Here is a 23,151-nt window from a genome sequence, read left to right as displayed (position 1 = left end):
AACATTACATTTTCTTTCCTTTTCATTGAATCATTGTGAGAGCAACTGCTATATATCAATTTAAAAAATGCAAAAACCACCACATGAGCAGCCAACATCCAAACAATGCATTAAAGTGTAGCTTTCACAGAAAATATTTCAGAAAAAGGTTTTATAATTAAATACAAGGCTCGCCTGTCCCATCCAATTAATTGACTTCTCTGTCAACATTACAAACAAGCCAGCCAAGGCACATACAGTATAAAACATAGCAAATTCTAACCAGCTGGCAACCTAAAGACCCAGTTGTACATGTGAAGCACCACATCCCAGATTGGAAATAGAAATGGTTATGATAAGGTATAGAAGACCTCCCTGTGTAAAACTACACAGTTAGCCCTTTGTAACAGATGTCAAAGTAGCAGTTGGTTAGGGCGTTTCACCATCCTTTCCCACATATTTCGAGTCTTCCCATTTCTTCAGGAGGAATTGAACATCAGAACAAATTCAGTCTAAATGAAATAACAGTTATTATGGGATTGTGTAAATTCTGGTGTGATTTTGTATCTTCAAAACTGTTAGACTTAGGCAGGCCATACATTCGGCAATTTTCTGTAGCAAAAAAGAAAATGGATTGATTCCCCACCAGTGTTGATGGGGGAATCCTTCCTGCTGGGCTATTGTGTACTGCCAGCAGGGAATGCAGAAAGCCTTCCCCACCAAAAGAATACAGTGATCACTGGTGGCAGCCATTGATGCTGGCAGTTGTCGGCAACCCCAAAAAACAAACAAAAAACACACAAAAACAGGAGGAAAAGAAATTTAATCTCCAAACACGGAAAGGTTTCTTCACAGTGAGCTGTGAAAACGTGGAATAGACACCCTCAAGAGTTGGTTCTGGCCAGCTCAGTGGATTGCTTCAAAAAAAAAAAGGCCGGGATTCTTTCTTGGATACACAGAATATAACTGGATACTAACATTTATAGGTAAAGTTGATCCAGGGAATACCCGATTGCCTCTCGGGGATCACAAAGGTTTTTGTTTTCCCAGCAGGAGCAAATTGGATCATGCTTTGCTGGGGTTTTTTATTGCCTTCCTCTGTGGGTATAGGATTATAACTTTTTTTCTATGGTTGAACTGGATGGACTTTTGTCTTTTTTCAGCCAGACTATGTAACAGAAAGGTACTACTGATGATTAACAATGAGGGGCTGAGATTACAGCCCACCTAAGGATACCCATGAGCCTATTTTACTCTAAAGTTTGGGTAACTTTACTGTAACAATACTTGAACAGTACAAAATATGAAAACTATAACTTGCCTTGGAACAGTGATGCACCAACACCTGTAATTGTGTTTTGAAAATTATGGGATTGTGCACATTCTGATCTAATGCAGCCTCTCAACCAGGGTGCCCAGGCACACTGGGGTGCCTTGGAAAAATGGCCAAAAGTTGCTAAAAACTTATACAAGCCAGCAGGTGGAAGAATTCAGACTTCCTTACACAAAGCCACAGACCTTCATTGTGCGCCATTACAACCTTCTAACCATTGGTGTCCTGACAACCAATGACATCAGTTGATGAGGATGTCAGTTGCCTGCATGGCATCCTGTTTGACCTTCCCCTGCCCCTCTCCATCAGTGCTGGGATCACATTAGCTCAGTGATGGAGAAAAATTGAGAGAAACTCTAATACTAGTCAAAACCAGTGTGCAAAAGTGTATCTGATTTGGAAGAAAAAAAAAAAAAAAAAAAACCCTTTAGCGTTGGGTATCCTATGTGTGTAGATGTTGCTGCGTCATATAAAACTATTAGAATAGTGTTTTACATTTTAGAATGGGGTGCCTCGACTGTCCATAATTTTAAAGGGTGCCTTGGGACTGTGCATAATTTTGTAAGTGGTCTTGAAATTGTCCATAATTATAAAGGGTGCCTTAAAAAAAAAAAAAAAAAAAAAAAAAAAAAAAGAAGGGAAGAAGGTTGAGAAACGTATCTAATGTATGACCTACTGTACTTTCATTTAGACTGAAATTTTTCTCCTATTCAGGAAGCCACAAAACACAAGCAAAAAGGATGGTGGAACACCCAAACCAACTGCTATTTTGATATCCATTACAAAAAGGGTAGTTTACATGGAGTTCTTCTCTCCAATTTTATGAAGGAAGACTTTTATAATATTGTATTACTAGTACCCATAAAAAGATTGTATTTTAGGTTTGTTTTAATTCTTGGGATGCCTATAAAGTCCATACCCAATTGAATCGTAAACCATTTCTAAGCCAGCCAGCTTGTTATTGTTCCATGCAACAAGGCACTTAACAGCTGGAGCTTGCCAACTGCATCTAAGATTAGTTCCATTATATTTTTTTCTCCCCATTGGTCACAAAAAAAAAAAAAAGAAAAAAAAAAAAAAAAGTCTTTACTGTGAAATCCTTTGTTGGAAGTCACAGGGCACTTCATATTCATGATTACTTGAGTTATGCTGCCATCTTCTGGCGAATGGACACCTTCTACTGGGGGGAGGGCAGAAGACTGCCCATGCTTAATCCTAATCATTTGAGGCCAGTGAGAAACCAGAAAAGACCTCCCCACACCAAGAACTGGCTGAAGGATTGTGCCCCTTGGACAATAGAAAAGCCAGGTCAGGGATTCAAAGCTAATCTGACTTAGGGGAGCAATTAAAGGACAAATTGTGCAAGGGGTTCTAGCTCCCTACCCAGGGATTCTGCAGCCCAGCCCATTAGGTTTGGGGCTACTCTGCAATTCCATTGCACAGTTTCAGGCATATAGAAACTTTTTTTTTTTAAACATAATTTATGACTTTACAATCACCTATCACAGTGGTGGGCAACCTTTTTTTTCAAACTGAGCCAAATCTCGCCAAAACCACGATTGAAATTTATGTTGAGAGCCACATTTTTAAAACTGAAAATACATCCCCCATATAGTAATTCATCCCCCCTATAGTGTCAATTCACTTACCTTTGCTCCGCGCGTTCCTCTCGCCGTGTTCCCGCGCCGTTCGGTCTTCAGGGCGGACTGTGAGAGGAGAGGAGTTTGTCACGCTGCCCCGCCTACATCCTGACAGGCAATGTGCCGGGCGCCCGAGAGGAGGGAGGGGAGCGGGCGCCCGGCACACAGAAGAGCCGCATTAAATTGTGTAAAGAGCCGCATGTGGCTCGCGAGCCGCGGCTTGCCGACCACTGACCTATCACATAGACCACATCAGCAAGGGATCCATGAACAGATCCCTGGTTAAACCAGATCAGTGTCACATCTGACATCTGTGTATGTTCATTTTTCCCTTCCATCACACACCTTTGTTTTTTCCCCCCGACGTAGACTACTTTGAGGTAATCTGATGTAAACTTACATCCGTTTGTCAAGCTTTTGTGCAGATCTGCCTGAATAATATGCAGAGGGGGCAGGAAAGTATTATCAAGACCTTGCACAGGCAATGGCACCAGAGCAAGTAGCACTCAGCATATGTGGAAGGGGCAGGGACACTATTTACGTGTGAAAGGGCCACGAATGATCCCCGCATTAAGCCAAGCACAACAAGACATGGAGCTATAAAAAATGTGGCGGACGCTCTGCCCATGATTTTACACACCTCCCAGTAAACAATTCTAAACCAGTAAAAAAAACCTGCTAGTTTACAAAGTAATAGTATAACTTACCAGTTCTCCATTTTCTGGTACTAAAAAACAAAAAAAAAAAACAAAAAAAAACAAAAAAAAAAAACACACAAAGAAAGCACATTGTTAGCTGTACAACATTAAGACATAAAATTACTAATAAAGTCACAAAAAACCCCCCCAAAAAACAAAAAAAAGCCACTGGGGCACCTAGCCATTATGTACAACAAAACTAGAAAAGGATGCACAAGGAATGCGCTTCCATCAAACATTTGTTAACTTCAAACTAGAAAGGACCAATATCATTCACATTTCTATTATGACATACATTTATAAAGCAGGGGTATGGCCAAACTGCAGAGCAGAGAGCAATTCAAAATGTGTGGTGGTGGTGAGCAGCCTATCACTACCTGGATTCAACTTAATTGGGAGACCTATGTCTCGTTAAACAAAATGGAACTCTAAGGGTAACCCCAGTGTGTAAAACTATGCCCACTGATCTAGCAAAACAGCCATTATGTAGAACATCAAACTATTTTAAAAGCAAGACAAAAAAGCTCTTGGGACAAAAAAAAAAAAAAAAAAAAAAAAAAAAAAAAAAAAAAAAAAAAAAAAAAAAAAAAACGCAAAAATAATTTAGTGTTGCAAATTCTACAAAGCATGCTTTCTAGCTTTGCACAACAAAAACTAGGCTCCTGCTATTGTTACAACAAAACGGTTGAAAATTTCTTATGAGTTTAAAGAATGTCTCAATGCTTCACTTTTATTTCTAAGAGAATTTACAAACTTGTGGTTATGCTTGCAAGACCCTGACAGTATTGCATCAGCAAGTATTCCAGCCCCATTTGCTACCTCAGGGAGGTACAGGAGTACCACACTGGTGAAAGTACAGAAACCCCAGGTGTAGAAGTATTCTATACACAACCCATGTTATGGTTACAAGGTATTCACATTTAGGCTACATTCACACCGGCACATATAGGCCGGTGCAAATTGCAGCAGCAGGAGTCTGTTTACACCTGCGGATGAGTGTGGCTAAGTGCAGCTGCTGACCTCATTCACTGACAGGTTAGCGGCTGCAGCCATTCACAGCTCTCCGACAATTTTTCGTCTGAAAGAATAATCGGCTGATTTTCGCACTGTTAGTGGGGCAAATGGCATCAGCCGATTTTCGCGGTTCCTCCTCATTTCTTTTACCGGTCATGCTGGAAAATTTGAGAAAAATACGATTTTTGCAATCATTGGTGGCAACATCGGTTTACAGAACAAACGATGCTTCGTTTTTCAGACAAAAAAAAAAAAAAACAAAACAAAAAAAACGGTCGATAAACAGTCTATGGCCTGCAATAGTCAGTGATTGTTGCTGGATACAAAGTGTTATGCAGATAACAGCTGCCAGCAACCTGTCATAGTAAAAACAAAGCCAGCGGTCAGCGACAGTTTCCACAAAGTCAGATTGCCACCCATCACAGTCCCACTAAAAGTTGCTGATCCCAACAATTTAAAAAAAAAAAAAAAATTTTTTGTTTTCTAAGTATACACACCCCATAATTTGCAGATGCTTTACCTTCACTCAAACCTATTAATATACGCCTATTGGGATTTTTTTTTTTCTACCCAAGACAGGTCGCAGAATACATTTTGGCCTAAATTTATGAAGAAATTTGATTTAATTTATTTTTATTGTATAGGTCTCATTTAAACAATTAAACCCAGTGATCAAATGCCATCAAAAGAAAGCAGTGTTAAAAGAATGTCCTGTAGGGAACACCAATGCATGAAAACATGATGATTACTAGTTAAAGTAGCACAGTGCCGAATGGCAAAAAATGGCCTAGTCATGAAAAGGGTTCAACCACCTGGAGCTTAAGTGGTTAAACACAAAGGGCCCCTAGGAGCGGTTAGCCATAATGTATGGTATGGCACCACATATTAGCACATTATGGCAGACTGTCAAAACGATCCTCTCCAGCATAGTGCTGTAAGCATTCCCGCTGGTCATGGTCACTTCTATCTTCTAGGCTTGGACTGTTTGGCCACTCCCATGCATGCACACCAGAATCACATGGCACAGAGGCATGCTGCAAACAAACGCCATGCACGCGCCTCTGTTTACATTAATGCTGACAGGCAGAGACAACACATGACAGATCACTAGGGTCTATCCTGTCAAACCCCCCCCACCCCAATAGTCATTTCCACCTTAAACTGTCTCAATCCTTGCAATGTGTACAAGTTGATTAAGAGGAGTCCTCTGCAACCAAAAGTGGACATTCACTGCAAGGCCTCATGCCTCACGGATAGATACCAATGCAGAAGCACTGGTGTGCATAAGGCCTTGAAGTATAGATCATGTACTATACAACATAGGCAAATACAGACCAGGCTGTAAGGTTGCTAAAATTTCCCCATTTGAAGTCATCAACCAATTAGAAAATAAAACCATGCAGGCATCCAAAACACCAATTGCAAACTAGCACAAGATTAAAACAAAATATTGACATGATCACATGTAACTTAGTCATTCAAACCTTGCCCTAAAGTGTTACTAAATCCAGGACCCTGCATTTACTATATCTGGTCTCAGACAGTACACAGAACATGGAAATGAAATTATATTAGTAAATATAAACGGCTAAATACCTCATCTCATCAGCAATTAGAGCAGTCTTGTGACTTCTATCAGTATCCAGCAGAGCACTGGTTAAAACTTGGAAGGTTTTCATTCTCCCCTGACAGTCCTATGAAGCTGCATAACCCCTGACCCTCCATACAGCACCAATTGGCCCTGTGCTAATCACATGCATGCCAAAGAAAAACCATAGCAATACACACCCAACTAAGCATGTGCAGCTTGCCCTCAAGACTGTTCTATCAGCAGATGGATTGGGGACAGTAGAAGGGGAGGACCGGAGAACAGAGGATCAAATATTTTTAAATTCGGAGGACTAACCCCTTAGGTTCCACAGTGAGTAGAACAAGCATGCTTTACTGAGCATGCATATACAGACTGATTTTACGGTTAAGGATTTAGTAACACTAACTTACAATATGCATCAAGGGTAATAAACTTGATCTTGATTTCTAATAAATCAAATTTAATGCTAGGCGAATGCTCAATTCCCCAGAACACAGATGCATATGAAAGTAGGAAGTCAATAGTAGCCAGCACAACTAACCTTCAGGAGGGCAGAAGAAGTTGAAGAACGAGTCATTGGGAACAGTTTTTGTAACAGTCCTTACAGTACCACGTCCCTTATGTTTTTGTTTCTTCTTTATGGTTTTTAAAGTAACATTTTTGCCTTTCTTCCAGTCAATCTGGCATCTGTAAAACAGTTCAAAGCAATTACAGGAAACTGAAGCTTGCAGTTTCTTGCCACGTCCATGTAGAGTAGGACTGTAGGAAGCAAAGTGATATAATCTATTACTGCACATGTTAAAAAGTATCCTAAAGGCCAAATTTTTTTACCCCAATGCATTCCCTGCATTAACGTGGAACTTTAGTCAGAGAATTATGTCCTGTTCAACTGTTCGAGCCTGCCAAGCTTTCCCATAAGAAAGTAGGTCCTTTGTCTTAGGCTGGCCTCTCTCCTCAAGGTGGTTTGGCCTTTCACCTTAACCCTTTGGCATCAACTGCCTCCCAGGCATTAAAGGGCTCCAAAAGCCAGGAGGTGAGCCTTCGAGTCATGTGACTGTTGAGATTGGCTGTCACATGATCAGAAAGCTCCCAATCAGCTTACTGATCCATGCCTGCTACCGTAATGGTAGCATGCTCTCGGCACAGCAAGAAGTTTTAACAAGCCCACAAATATGCGTGCGGCCAGCAGCAACAGGTTAATGAGGATATCATCCGGTCTTCATATCTGAAAGAAGTGGCTGCCCACTGTATGGGCATGGTAAGGGATATTAGAGCACTTTGCGGCAAGTGTGCCCATTCAGAAGTCCAACGCCTTGTTCACTATTCCAGACAAGGTCAGGCTGCCTAGTCTCCCACCACTTCCAGATGGAGTCACAGAATGGTAATCCAGGCCAATGCTCTTATGAGGCTCAGTTTAATTACCACACATACCACCAGGGCGCTTAGCACGTCCTAGGCTTTTCACTCTGCAGGTTTGCAAGGCAGGTACTTTGTAAAACTTCATAAAACATGCCAAGTAACGACAGATGATGTGGCTGCAGGTGGCATTTTAAGTTACGCCCAAGCTCAGTTTTTGGTTCTGTTAAGTTTGGGCCCACCCCTTTCGTTATCTGGAACTGCTTTGGACGTCCACAGAAAAAACTAGATTTGTGTCCCCCATAAAACCCTTACAGAGTTGATTGAAAGACAGCACCTGCCTAATTTTGTTTTTTGGCCATCTGTGTGGTCATCCTGTTACTGCAGTTTATTAACAGAATCCTGTACAGCAGATTGGGTATGGACACTAGATGGGGGCCGCTTAAGAGTGCTTTAATTTTAAAGCGGATCTCCAAAAATATATAGGACAACCCAGGTACAGGGTAACGTAACCAACGACTTCAACCTGAGCAGGCAGGAACCAGTCAAAACTAGGTACCCCACTCGAGAACCCCCCCCCCGTTTCAAAATTACATGCCAAAATTAGGTAGAGGAGGGGGGTGAACTTATAGCAGAATTTTCCCCTTTTGGGGTCCTGCCCTTGAAGGTGGCGGCACCAAATCCAGCTGTAAAATGTCATGTTAAAACAAAAAAACTCCACAATCTTTTACAAATCACCAACATGGGCACCTGTAGAAAAGCCCCAATACACACACTGAAGATATTCTTTAAATTGGGGTCTCTCCTCCCATGGACCAAAATTGCAGAAAAATGTGTTGAGACACTAAAACCATGTTCATTGCAGTAATGTGAACTGCTCTATGCACACTAAAAATCCCATCCATAGGGCATAATCCATCACAGGAGCAAGGGTAGCTATTTTCAGATGTGCAGTGGGATCAGGTGGAACAAAACAGCTACTCTCTAACAGGAAAATCAGGCAAAAGGAGGGGAAGGGGAAAAAAAAAAAAAAAAGCATTTGGAGATCTGAGAACAAAATTAGCTTTTGGGTTGATACATGAATAGAAGAGATTTTTCTTCTTTTAAACCAGAGTTTAGGGTCACTAACTCAGACTGCAGAAAGATCAAATGCAACACATCTCTACAGACTTAGGGGCACCATAAGCAAGAATCTGCCCCTGCCATGAACAGGCCAACCATGTGCAAGGATTAACAGTTTCTAATCCAGCACTTTAGTGGAGCCTGGCGGTTTGAAACAGCCATTTACCCACTGTAAAATCTCTTGGGAGTCCACTGAGGAACACAGGAAGTCTAACTACAGGAATATACTGGCACCTACAGGGGGATTGGACAATGTCCCTTAATGAACTCCAAGAAGTGCAGAAATTTTTCCATTGAGGGGCAGTCACTGTTGTACATACAAAATCAGTCCAACTGTGGGGAAGGCAACGGCAAAAGCAAAATTAAACAGACCAAGAACAGAACTGGGGACTGCCTGCAGTTCAAATAGCTGCCTAAAGTTGCTTACACCGCAACCTGGCACGAGCATCCATCAAAAACCCTGGAGAACCTGAACAAAGACCAGGTGGTAGCCTTTAGTGGCACTTACAGATCTAATACATTGTGCACTAGAGAAAAAAAAAAAAAGGGGTGAGTTTGGGGAGGTGGAAACCAACTCAAGACAATAAGCGTGAATGATTGTCTGCCAGAGCCACTAAAATGGAACAAGAAGTCAGTTTCCCTGAAGGAAGCATACTTCTGCTGTCCCTCAGAACCTGGGCTTCAAAGAGCCATGTTTGTTAAAGCCAGCAGCTGTGAAGCAGGATTGTAAATCTATCCTTTACTCAGAAGATCTGAACAATCTGGAAGATCTCATGGAGTGTCTGCCAGGAGTCCTATGAAATTAGATTGCCAGATTTAGGAATTGCTGGAATGCACTCCACCCTGATCCTGTGCAGATTAGGAAAGGCGTAGATCAATGTGTAAAGATTCCAGGGAGCCACCAAGCTTTCACTAGTGCAGTGGTAGACAACTGCACTCACCTGTGGTGAAGCCAAATTTCACGAGGCACTGCAAGACAGTCACAGGCACAGACAGATTATGGGATTTGTTTCACCACAGCTGGAGTGCAGAGCTTGCCAACCCCTGCACAAAAGATCCCTGTACCTGTCCAGTTTTCTGAAACTGAATGCCAAGAGTTCCGGATCCAGAATTCACCTCCCATCCCCCATGACAGGTCCTGGAATGATTGTATGGACTACTTCCTCTGGTCCAGATGCTGCTGGCTGAGAAAGTCTAAGAATTGTCCATTCATGGGATGTAAACAGCAAAGGGAAGAACATGAAATTCTGCTCAGGACAAGATCAGATCTACCCCTTAGCACCATGAAATTGCTTGTTCCTTCTAGCAAATGGTGCGGCCTTGGAGGCTACCAACAGCTTCAAGACTGATGCAGAAGCAAAAAGTTGGGCAACTCCTGGACTGAAGATTAGAAATGTGGAGCAGAGTTTAAAGTTTCCCCTGTGGGAGGGGAAAAAAAAACACACGACGACACTTTTGCATGGTCTAGAACTAAACCAAAATATTCCAAATAAGTCAGGTGAAAACAGATTTCCCAAGGTACAGGAGCCTTCAGAACCTTCATGGATCATTTCCCACTTTGTCCTTGCTTGTGAAGTTGACTAGCAGTGCACACCTGCACTCCTTCTCACAGAGCAAGGTCTGTATGATCAGGGCTATGTTCTGAACCTGTGCAGAATGTTCTAGCAAGAAAGGTCACCCATACACAGCACAATGGAAATGCCCTGGGGCCACAAGCTGAAAGTGGACGCAGAGTAAAATTCAGAATATTACCGATGCACTGGAAGATGAGGACTTGCAGGTATGCACCCTTAAGGTTTCCCTGATAGAGAGGCTGTGAAGTCCAAGAGATGTCATAACCCCCCCCACTTTGGCTTGGAAAGTGAGCAGATTAAAAACTCCTTGAAAGTTCTTCCACAGGGACTGGGGGCAAAGATAACCTGTTCCAAAACTAGGGCTGTATAGAGATCTGATGATCAGCATTGAAAGGCAGGCTTAGTTACTTTCCATATCCAAAGTATATGTCTGCAAAGGCCAGAGACATCCCACACTTGGGCAAGTGGGGACACAACCTCATGCACAGACTACTTGCTTGAGGGTTTGGAAGACTTAGGCTGGCCGAAAACTAGTAGAATTACGTTCAAAATTTCTAAATTTTAAAAGAACATTTGTTCCATCTTCAAATTTTCTCACCACTGTGGTTGAATATGAATGTCTGTACGACTCCAATAATAATTATAAAATAAACGGTTTCCTTGAATTAACAAGCTTCTAAACCACGGGTGTCAACCTGGCAGCCCTCCAGCTGTTGCCAAACTAAAGTGAGGCATTGCAAGATTGACAGTTGCAAGCATGTATCCCAAAGGCAGAGGTATGATGAGACTTGTAGTTTGGCAACAGCTGATGGGCTGCCAGTTTGACACCGCTATGAAAAAACCATTCACAGTTTAGAACAGGTGTCAAACTGGCAGCCCTCCAGCCGTACTGCGGACTTACTAGCTAGATCACCAGGTGAAAAGGGAAATCAAGCCTAAAGAAAACTAATGCATCCACAAGTATTGGCATGCTGCAAAATAAAGGTTTGCTTTTGGGTTTAGTACCAGAAATTTGGGACATTCCGCTCAACAGCCACACCAACTCTGCACTTTGTTCTCTTTTTAATACAATGGTCCTCCCCTGCCTTACATAGTAAAAACTCAAAAGGTTTTAATATACCACCAAAAGTATACAGTGTAGAAACACCCCCCCCAAAAAAAAAGCAGCATGCATCTCTATTGGGAAGAGCACACCTGAACACTTACAAAATATTCCATTCTATTTTTGCATCACGCAACCTTTGAAGTCTTGCAGGGTTCTGAAATATTGCACTTCTTTGCAATATCCATGATGCAATAAATGTTAGAATTCTGGTATGCTGGCAGCATTCTATTGATGCTGCATACGATGCCAGTCTGTTATAGCACCACACAAGTGGTTTCTGATATGGTGCAAAAATGTGCAACCTATTAGGATAATTTCCCACCACCTCTTCAGACAGAAGTGAAGGGAATTATTTCAATGGAAAAAAAAAAAAAGATACCATTTTAAAACCAAGAGGTCTAGTGATAAAACATTTGTAGGACAATCACAGACATACAGGTTGGATGAATTTTCCCTGTATTTTCAGAAAATTCTTGTGATGGTCAGCTCCCATAGTGGCCAAAAAGCAGTATATTTTCTCACTGAAGTCGTTCAGAAGACTATACTGCATTTTGGCCACTAGATGGATCAATCATAGGAATTAATCAAAGACAGGAAAAAAAAAAAAAAAAAAAAAAAAAAAAAAAAAAGTTTCCAGCCATGCGTGACATTTTCCCAACATTTTATAAAGACACCTTTAGGGCTCACTCACACTGGAATGCAGTGCAGGAGAGCTGCGTTCCTTTGCGGCTTCCCGCACCGCATCTGATTGTAATGCCCTTGCTACCAAACACAGGTCACAAACATTGTTTGCCACTAAACTGCATGGTACAAAGTACCCTGCGAAATGCGGTTGCTGTGCATTTAAGTAGTGCAAGCACTACTTTTAGTGTGGTCCGCTTTCAGCTCATTCAAATGAATGTGCTTGAAACTGCACTGCATAGACCCACATATGCGTCGCACAGGAACGCACAGCGTGTTCCTGTGCAAAGCAGATCAGGGCATCATTTGAACCGGCCCTATAGTGCACATAGCTAGTCTACCATCTATATCCAAAACCCAAAGCCACCAGTGTGCCATTTGAAACACCATCTGCTGAATTAAAAGTCACAACTTTTAAGTATGCTTAGAAAACAGAACCCTTACCCTGTACAACCCATAATTTCAGGTCCATCAAATGAGAAGGGATCAGTTTCATCAGGCTCCGACCTCATTTTATACGTTTTTGTCAACACTTCATTTGTAAAGAATTCATTAGGCTCAAAATGAAACTCTAAGGTGAAACTCTAAAAAAGGGGGAAAAAAAAAAGTCAGTAAACAATTATAGAATTAGAAAAAAAAAAAAAAAAAAAAAAAAAAAAAAGACACCCTTCACTTTTTCAACTGTCAGTGGAGGTGATCAGTTGTCTGAGGTCCTGAGTACTGTGGAACAGGTTTTCATTGAGGATGTCCACTTTTTGCTCCATTCAGCTTTCCCTCAGCCCTGACCAGTTTTCCCAGTCCCTGCTGCTGAAAAACACCCCCACACCATGCTTCCCTCTTGGGATGGTAGTGGGCAGGTGACAAATGGTGCCTGGTTTTCTCCAGACAGAACATTTAGAATTGAGGCCAAACCATTCAATCTTTGGAACAAGATTCTCTGGTCTGATATAACACAGTCTTTCAAGAGCTTTTATTTGAAAAATTCCAGGCAGGCTCTCATGTGTATTGCATTGTGTTCTGTCTAGCCTCTCTGCCATAAAGCCCAGATCAGTGGACAGCTGCAGTGATGGCTGTCCTAGAAATTTGTTCCATCTCCACACAGGATCTCTGGAGCTCAGAGTGACCACAAGGTTCTTTGTCACCTCATTCTAAGGCCCTTCACCAATTGCTCAAGTTTGGTCATGCAACCAGCTCCTTGAAGAGTCCTGATCTTCCATTTCAGAATTATGGAGGCCACTTTCTCTTGGGAACCTTCAGTGTAGCAGAAATTTTGTAGCCTTCTCCAGATCAGTCTTGCAATAATCCTGTCTTGGCTCTGCAGGCAGTTTCTTTGACCGGCTTTTGCTCAGATAGTCTGCATTGCCTGCAGAGGCCTTATAGGGAGGTGTATGCCTTTCCACATGTCCAATCAAGTTAAATTTACCACAGGTGGACTAAAAAGGCATAGAAACATCTCAGCAAGGATCAAAAGAAATGGGAGGCACCTGAGCTAAATTTCAATTGATGTTGCAAAGTGTCTGAATGCTTAGGCCACTGATTTCAGTTTTTCAACATAAAATTTGGTTTTCATTTTATCATTATGGAGTACTGAGTAAAGATTAATGAGGAAAAAAAAAAAGGAATTTAAACAAGTGTAGTTATCAGGCTGCAAGAGAATTGAAAAAAAGTGAAGGGGGTCTGAATATGTTATGAATGCACTGCATATATAGCCACAATAAAAACAAAGTTAGTGAAAAAAATGTCCATCTACAATACTCTGTCCAATATCAATACATGCAAGGAAAAGGTCCAAAAAAGGTGTCTGATGAGGATCAACTGTTAAGGTGAGCAAACGTCAATGGCACATAACATTTTTAGGTACCAAATGGCAACAAAAATTGTTCCAGGCAGCAGAAGTCCTCAACCAAATTAAACTACCATTCACTGAGTCTACAAGAATTGCTCTGGCACAAGCATGATTAATTGGAACCCACAATATTGCTCTCAAAGTCATACTGGTCTCAGTTTTCTATTAAAATTAAAAATGCACTCCGTGTTGCATACAAATCACTTAGTACAGAAAGGCTTATAAGCAGTTGATCTTTGTGATTAGGGTCAATCAGGGTGAACCAACACCTTTTGGAGTTTCACTTCTGGGAGAAGACCTTTCCTTGCACGTACTGGAAGCACTGAAATGGGATTGATGGATTATCACAGATCGGCAATTTTTCAGTAAATGTTTGTGCTCCAAACAGTTCTGTGGCTCTATTTGGAGTCAAACACTTATTGTGGGAAATAGACAGTTGATCTGTACACATTTTTATAATGATAAGCACAGCACAATTTATTGTTGCTTGGAAGGGTTTAACACTTTGGTGCTTGCAGCTGCAAGTTAGACTGGTGCATGAAATGTATTGAATACTGGTCAATCTTACCATTGGCTGACCAACATCTGAAAACTTTACTTTTATGTCCTTTAAATGCTTTAAGATTGGCTCATCATGCTCCTTAAGAATAAACAGAAACATTTCAGTCAAAATGCAGACAAAACTCCAAATTTAACATTATATAGGTTAGCATGCAATTGAAGCATACCTGGACCATATCGCTCAAAAGATCAACATTTTTAAATACAGTTAACCAGAATTCTGGGATTCCTTTGGGGTCTTCTTTCTCTTCGTCTTTTTTCTCCTCTTCAACTTTAGCCTTCTCTTTCATCTCCTCCTTGAAAGAAAAGATTATGCTCACACTGACAGCAATGAGTACTACCCATAGATTGAGCCAAACAGTGGCACCCTTATCCTGGATAAAATTGTTCTGTAGAAGTCAAGACTCCTGTACAACACAACCATAAGAGCTTGTATATATTGTAATGCCTACATTCAATGTGCAATTTTTTGTTGTGTCCAACTGTGGAAACCGCCTCAGTGGGAAAAAAGAAAACTGTCCATCTAAAACTAGGAAAGGGTTTAAGGATCAATTTGTTGTCGCCACCTTAGGATTACCTAAATGCCCTCCCTTGGGTAAAAATCGCTAGAGTTGATTTCACCACATCTTACACAATGTCAATACTGGGTAACGCTTTATTCTTCCCAGACTGCACTACTGAACACCCAAAGTCCAGTCTCCTACATAGCACATATACTTCTCAACTCTTAACACCCACACAGACTAACCCCCTACTTATGTGGCAAGATGGGAAGTCTTACCTTTGCTGTTGACCCGCTGGGAACTTTGGCCCAGATTAACATGGGCAAAAGTCCTGCAATGTGCTGGCAGCTGAAGCCAACTACAAACCACTTTTGTGAGAGCATCTGGTCACTATGTGGATTGCTGCTGCCATCCAGACTTATTCGTCACTGAGGATGTCGCACTGATGATTCATTTCAGCAAATTTGGTGGGACAGTCCCAAGGTCAAACCTTTGAAAGACTGTACCAATACAATTAAAAGTGTTTCTAAAGCTTAAAAGGATTTTTTACATTAATGCATTTTAGGTCTCAGAATCCCCCTGGGGTACCCCCCCCCCTTCTAGTTACCTGAGCCCAATTTGTCAAGCACTATCTGCATCATACCAGGACAGATTGACAACAGCAGGAGCCATTGTAAAAAAAAAAAAAAAAAAAAAAAAAAAAAAAAAAAAAAAAGGAGTGGGGGGCAGGGCTGAGCTACGTTGCCTCTGAATAGGTGCAGGCAGGGTGGCTGGGGAGTGAGCCCGCACAGGTGCACCCATGGAAAGCAGATTTCTATGGAGGCACTTGCAGGGGTGGGGTTGCCAGGTGCACCAGCAGGGGACCCAAAAAGAGGGGGATCAGTGCCGCTTTGTGCAAAACCATGGCACAGAGCAGGTATGCATGACATGCATATAAAGGTTCAAAATTTCTCTTTTTAATAGACTACCACCAAAATGGTTATAGCTAGGATCTGGAAGTCCTCTTACATTTTGCAGAAGTAAAAGCACCATGTCTTACATTTCAAGAAAAATGAACGGCCATACATACCAAAACCATGAAAAAAATTCTAGGTTTAGGAACCATAGACCAAGTTGTACCTTCCTCCTACTTTGTGACGACTGACTCTCTGAATCAGAGGACCTTGGGTGATCCAAATATAAAAAACACCCCACACTTTTCTTCATTGCCGCCATTTGTCCCAGGACAAGGCATTACTGTTGGCCTGTTGCTTAGGCACTAAACAAATTTGTAATCAAATATGGTACCCATTATAGTTATGTCGCCTCTACTTGACAAAGTAATATACTGTAGAGCAATTTTTTTTTATCTTCCTGACTGAAAAAAAGCAAAAAAAAAGCAAAAAAAAAAAAAAAAAAAAAAAAAAGAAGAAGAAGTTGGAGTACTCACTGAGATTTCCTCCTCTTCATCTATTTTCCACTCACATTCCTCTTCTGTAGGCTCATATGTAGCATTTATGATCTGGCTTCTCTAAACATTAAACATTTAAAGTTAGTAAAAAATATATATAAAATATATATTTTGAAGAAAAGTATACACATGAAATGAAAACAGGTTACCTTGTCAAAGAGCGGCTGGTATAAGTCAGCATATTTCCTCTCCAATGCATGGACTTCTTCATAGAACTTTGCTTCAATCTGTGCACACTTCACCTGAAGATTTTTTAGTGCATTCACTCGCCTCTTGACCACTTTAGGCAAACTGCAATAGAAAGAAAGCAATTTTAGAATCACCGCATTTAAATTATTATAGTAGATTGTGTTAGCACAGGCAGACCGATGGGGGCCGCCTGTCTGTTTTAACAAGCGGACCTGATCGGCCCAATCAGACTATGGATCGGCAGGTGTCAGACAATGGTCCACTGACACCCACCGGCATCCGATCAGAAGAGTCAAAAACAGACAGATGGGGATCGGTTCCCCATCTCTCCAGTGGATCGGATGACAATAAGGTGGAAAACCGGACAGGCAGTCTATCTCCATCTAACCGTCCCATTGAAAACAGCAGGCAGTGTGTCCGCTTTGCACCAGCAGAGCAGACGTGTCATCTGCCTGCTCAGCAGAGATCAGCCGAGAGATTCCCCGTTGAGCAGGCAGATCACATGGACTGATCTGCCCCATCTGAAAGGGGCCTTACACTTCCATAATTTACACACAAGTACTCTATTCACCATTATGCACATTGACTGCTTTCTAAACACAAGATTCCGTCACTTAGCCACAAGACTGAACAGGGTAACGAGAAATGAAATGCTGGCATTTGTCTAGTTACTTTGCATCAGTCCATGAGATAAGGGAACAGAATTTCCATTCTGGAATAGAAAACATTCACTATACAGATACTGCTTTGCATTAAAGCATCTGCCAGCCATTTTAATTTGAGTCCAGACACCATAAATTCAGTCTGACAGACGTGCCTCCTATTTTCCAGGTGATAAACGATGCTCTGTGATGCTGGTTTCTAGATAAGACCTTCATATATGAAAGTTTAAAAGTATACATTATCCAATTTTTTTTTTTTTTAATACCAAATACAAGCATGTGTCACAATTTTCTTTGAAAGTTTTACCAACATAGTTAGGCTGCGATCAGGGTCAAGTTTGACATGGGCATTACTTTGCATGATCTGATCTGCTGTGTAACTGAGCTCAAGAGTCAATTCTCTTTAAAGCTGAACTCCGGCCAGAAATGTTATACAATATGTATACAGGTATTCCCATACAGTTAATGAATTTGTGTTACAGTGCAGTCCCCTTAGAATTCATAAATACAGTCTTTAATCTGTGAGGTGCCCTCTGTTCTCTCATCCTGTTCATAAGACCAGTGGCAGCTGTTCCCTCTATCCCCCTGTAGTTCTTGGTAAAGCGAGCAGTAATAGGATTACATCACTGCAGCGGGCAGACAAGAGTCCCAGACACCTGGTCTGACCTGACCATTGTACAGCATAGGCCTGGAGTCTGATTCATCCATACCCATATTCCTCACATACATGCCCAAAATGTCAACCCACCCACTCAAACTGAGCAGAATGGACTGGTAGCCCGAGATTATCTGGCCCGTCCACCGATTCAGGAGATTGCTTTACTGAGAACTGCAGTCTGAATTGGTGGCAATGTGGGCATGTATAGAATGAACCAGGCTTCTGGCTTGTACATCTAACAGTGCTGTACAGTGGGCAGAACAGACAGGGAGTGTCTGAAACTTTGGGGTCCATGCACTGTACAGCACAGTTCGATGGACAAGCCAGGAGTCTGATCCATACCATAAAAACCACACTGTTCCACCTACACCACCACCCATTCAGACTGGAAATACTAGGGCATGATGGGATTTGTAGTCTTTATATATGTGTTGATAAGCACTAAGAGGAAGTGATGTCAGCACTTTAAAGATGCCTCCTTGACACCCAAAGACAGAAAAATCTGTGGAAAGAGGATGTCAAATTGAAAGACTTGAGTTTTGTACCTAGCATGCAATTTTATTCTAAATTACTTTAGCAGTTTTGCTTAACTACATGTTTTATGTGCAAGTTTTATCACCATCCCAGAGTGGTCTAAAACACTTTGATTAAGAAAGTTGACTTACCTTTCAATATAACCTGTAGGAGTACCCACAAGGTCATCTAGCCTTTCCTGCAGGGCAGCAAGAATCTGAGGATTCTGCATCATTTGTGCAGTCAATTGTCTAGCTAGAAGTAGAACAAATATAGTAACAGTCAACAATGGTCCACGGTTGAGGAAATGCAAAGTCAAAATAAGAATCAAGCACAAGTGTGAAAGGTCAAATTAGTACAGTAAGGGGATGCAACTGAAGTGATCATCCTTAACATTTATGATCCAAAAAGAACAGATCAGATTACCTTTACTATTAGCATCCTCAGCAGTTTCTTCTTCTTCAACTTCTTCTACATCTTCCATATCCTGCTGGTCAAGTTCTGTCTCTTTGCTGTTTAAAGAGGGCACATAAATGTCAACCTTTACCAGGCAAAAGACACAGGAGCATCATCTTCCAAATACCAATAATCTTATCGATCATAATCAAAATGCTTAAGATAATTCTAGGCAAAATGTTATTTAGATAATATATGGAAGTGTCCTAATCTGTCAAGTTTGTATTGCTACCCAAGCCCTCATTCCAGATATTTTCCCTTACTTCACCACAGCACTCAGTCAAGTAGGACTCAGTGGGGAACTTTGCCACAAACAATTCTCCCCTTAGTTTTCCACACTGCAGTTTGTTTCGGTTACCTGCAGTTTCCCATAGACTTCTAATATCAGGCATTTTATGGAAGAGCACCAAAGATGCAACATGTAGGACTTTTGGTGTGTTTTCAGAAGATGCACCAAAAATGCCAGACCTAATAGAAGTACATGAGAAAACAGGTAACCTACAAGAAATACCGCAGGTACACGACACTGCAGCAGTGTAAAAGCACCCCAAGATATTCCCTCTACTGCTGCTCTAGCACCTGAAGTTTTGGGCTTTCCCTTACTGCCCTGTTGACAATGGGCATCGGGACAAATGGTGATCAAATCTCTCAAGTAAATACATCACTAAACCGACAAAGATTTCAACTTGCCCATACTCCAGGCAAACTTTGAAAAGGTTTGGCTGTAGTTCTAAGAAGTTTCCTGCACACCTTTACTATGGAGACAGATTAGAACTAGATAGTTTTGCCTCTAAACACTTGAAAAAGTGGAAAGACAGCACAAAAAAAACAGTAATTTCCCTGATATTTGGGTCATTCATCAAATTCCAACATTATGCCAGAAAGATGCTATCACCTCGCCTAGCAGCCACAGGCAAAGAAGTAGCACTTCCGCCTGGCAGTAGTAGGGTCGTTCGTTCGAATCCCAACCATGACACCACCTGCCTGGAGTTTGCATGTTCTCCCTGTGCCTACGTGGGTTTCCTCCGGGAACTCCGGTTTCCTCCCACACTCCAAAGACATGCTGGTAGGTTAATTGGCTCCTGTCTAAAATGGCCCTAGTATGTGTATGTATGAATGTGATTTAGGGACCTTAGATTGTACACCCCTTGAGGGTTAGGGACTGATGTGAATGTACAATATATATGTAAAGTGATGTGTAAATTGACGGCGCTATAGAAGTACTTGAAATAATAAACTTGCCTCCATAGGTTTTTCCAGTTTAGTGCAGTGTTTTAGCTACGAGGAAACCAAAACTAAATAAGCAGACCATGCCATTTTAGTGCAATGTCTGCTTTAAGGCGGTATGAAACCCAAAAGCAAACATGTTGCAGTTTACCAATGCCTAGATGTGATGGCTGCACTTTTTCCTCTATTAGGCTCTTATTTTCACCTTATCCAGCAAGTGTTTTTCAAAATAGGCTCTCCTGCAGATGTAGCAGTTACAGGGATGAGAGGAGCCATTTACCACCGACAAGGGTGTACACAATAATCAGCTTTTAAGTAAAACCCTTAACCCTCCAAAAGAAAAAAAAAAAAAAAAGTATTAGCTGGAGTTTGGCATCAATTTCTTAGTGCATTTAAATGTGCTAGTACAAACACTACCTCTTTCAAGACTGACAAATGTTGCTGTCTAAAGGTGCCCCATTGCTCCTTCACCCAGTGTGAAGGCACTCTAATACAAGGTGCGTTACTGGCTAGGTCACCAGGTGAAAACAGAGGGGAAAGCCTAAAAGAAGAATGCAACCACCACATCAAATGATTGGCAAGCTGCATTACATATTTGGTTTTAATACTACTTTAAGCTCACTTTTCAGTAGAATGGCTTTGGGAAACTGCAACCAGGCTTTGAAAGTGGCAATAATGCAAGCAGAGTGCTACTGAACACTATGCTCTTACCATTCTCAACCTGAATCCCAATATATTTGGGGGTTATTTTTGTTTTTATCTGATGGGCAACATGCAATCAGACTTGGCACCGCAAGTATGTATGTTAAGTTCCAGGGCTCACCTGAAACCTAGCCGTCAAAACATTACACATTCTATATTCAGGGACAACATCCTTTAGCCATATTAACCACAAAATGGTAGATTTACCACAAAGTAAGGAAAGATCCACACCTAACCTAAAGAAATGAACACTTACTTGTCTATGTTGGCCATTTTTCAGATTCTTAACACCTGAAGAAAAACAAAGAAAGATACTAAATACAGAACAAAAAAAAAAAATGTTTGACAGTCAAAGAATGGAGCATCAAACTGCACCAGACAGAAGCAAAGCCAATAATGGAGTCACCTGAAGAAGTTCCTCAGCATGTTTCATACAATTGAAAATATTCACATTTACTTTTAACCCCTTCATGACAAAGGGTAAAATCAAATCCTAACCCCTGAACAGTTTTGCAACTTTGAAGCATTAGCAAAACGTTACATATCATTGAATCTTGTGTATCCAGGTGAATTAGGCTAGGTTCACATATATGCCGGTGGTGTGGCTGCGGAGCCACATAAAAATCTGTGCAGCTGCACCACCTGTACAGAACAATGTGGACCTGCGGGTGCCATTAGTTCTAATGGCACGCCACCCACACTGGAAAAACGCAACCATACTTGGAACCGAGGTTCCTGTGCTGGCTGAGTTTTCAGAAGTGCAGGGACTTCTTCCCTGCATGTCACGGGAGTCCACTCAAATGAAAGGGCTCTCATGCCTGCGCAAAACACGGCCCACATGGCCGCATATATGTGAACCGGGGGTTATACCTTACATATACAGAGACCATCACAGCAAAGTGGTGATTAGGAACCAAGCCTCAGGAGATCATATTAACTCTCTCAAACAAGAAAACGTTAGGAGCACCAGACAAGCAAGACTGAGGACAGATTTACTATGAATTCAGCTTTAGAAAGTCACCAGCCCACCTTGCTGCTTTAAGGGTTCACTCACATGCACATCAAATTCCACAGCCACTCTGAGAAGCAATTTAGAGGTGTTTGACAGGCAGTGAGGCAGCCAATTGATTTAACCCTTTAAATGCAATTGAGGGGGGGTTCATGAGCAGCCACGTTGAACTGCATTCTGAACTGTTCAGCTGCAGCACCACCCTCTGAAAGATGTTCTTCCACAGGTATGAAGGACAGCATGTGTACAACCAAGAGCTGCTTTATATTTAGTGTTCAGTCATGAGGTAAAAATCACAGCTCAAACGCCTGGTTCTACAGCCCGCCCCCTGGTCACACAACTGAAACTCGAAAAAAGCACTGACCAAATAAAACCTACTTCTTGACCACACCAACATCTGGAGTATTCTGACCCACCCCTTAGACTTACTAATCTGTCTCAGTTGGCTGATCATGATCCCAGGTGCCCCAAGTTCCCCCCCAAAAAATGCTGCATATACTACACCAAGTTAAAGGTGAACCATGTCAGATTTCCTTAATATACGCCCCCCTATTCCTCCACCACCCCAATTTCTTGAAGGTTCTCTGGTGTATATACAATGCACACCCCAGCTCATTTCCAGCATCTGAAAGATGCCAAGAATGAAGTCAGTGGGGATGATGCATCTCCTGCAAGTACAGCGGTTACATCATTGGTTGAGAGTGATAACATGGGACCTGTAAGCAGTGTTAACCACTTCCCGAACGCACTATAGCAGTAATACTGCTACAGGGAGGCACAGGTGTGCAAAATCATATGCAGGGGGGGGCGCGTGCGTGCCCTACCCACGCTGCTATTCGCAGCCTCGTCTGTCAATCACCGGGTCTCAGCCGGCGATTACTCGTCGGCACCCGGTGAGAGAAGCATTACCTACGGAGGGAGAGAACTGTAAGTAAACAGTACAGGTCTCTCCCTTGTCAGCTCCTGCACACTGCTATGCATGGCTTTGCATAGCAGAGTGCTTACAGTGAAGCATGCACACAGTAAAAGAGCACAGCATAGTTAACCCTTTGATCACCCCACACGTTAACCCCTGCCTGCCCAGTGCCATTAATACACTGTCAGTGCTTATTAGCACTGATCACTGTATTAGTGTCACTGGCGATGTCAGCGACACCAAGTTAGTTCCTCCCTGTGTCAGAATGCCCACCGCAACAAGTCACTGATCGCAGCCATTACTAGTAAAAACAAAAATCCAACTACAGTATATATACCACCATTTGTAAACACTAACTTTCACGTA

At 41.8% G+C, this 23,151-nt stretch overlaps 1 protein-coding gene across 3 annotated transcripts in view; it reads right to left on the bottom strand.

Annotated features, from left to right (window-relative positions):
- Window positions 1-23,151, bottom strand: part of NAP1L1 (nucleosome assembly protein 1 like 1) — a 37,995-nt gene that overhangs the window by 3,081 nt on the left and 11,763 nt on the right. For 2 of the 3 annotated variants that reach the window (XM_089674085.1, XM_089674083.1), the window contains exons 2-11: window positions 21,117-21,151; window positions 18,902-18,987; window positions 18,628-18,730; window positions 16,603-16,744; window positions 16,433-16,513; window positions 14,668-14,796; window positions 14,508-14,579; window positions 12,538-12,677; window positions 6,797-6,942; window positions 3,660-3,679 (exon numbers count right to left, since the gene is read on the bottom strand). In XM_089674085.1, the coding sequence (XP_089530211.1) occupies window positions 3,660-3,679; window positions 6,797-6,942; window positions 12,538-12,677; window positions 14,508-14,579; window positions 14,668-14,796; window positions 16,433-16,513; window positions 16,603-16,744; window positions 18,628-18,730; window positions 18,902-18,987; window positions 21,117-21,133 (936 nt within the window). In that variant the 5' untranslated portion in view covers window positions 21,134-21,151. The remainder of the gene's footprint in view (window positions 1-3,659; window positions 3,680-6,796; window positions 6,943-12,537; window positions 12,678-14,507; window positions 14,580-14,667; window positions 14,797-16,432; window positions 16,514-16,602; window positions 16,745-18,627; window positions 18,731-18,901; window positions 18,988-21,116; window positions 21,152-23,151) is intronic. The other variant, XM_089674084.1, reaches the window with a different exon arrangement.

The sequence above is a fragment of the Staurois parvus genome, unplaced genomic scaffold, assembly GCF_062004578.1.
Source record: "Staurois parvus isolate SC_StPar_1 unplaced genomic scaffold, SC_StPar_1.0 ptg000147l, whole genome shotgun sequence".
Taxonomy (NCBI): Eukaryota; Metazoa; Chordata; class Amphibia; order Anura; family Ranidae; genus Staurois; species Staurois parvus.
The sequence above is the reverse complement of the archived record's forward strand: the minus strand, read 5'-3'. Positions and strand labels throughout refer to the sequence as shown.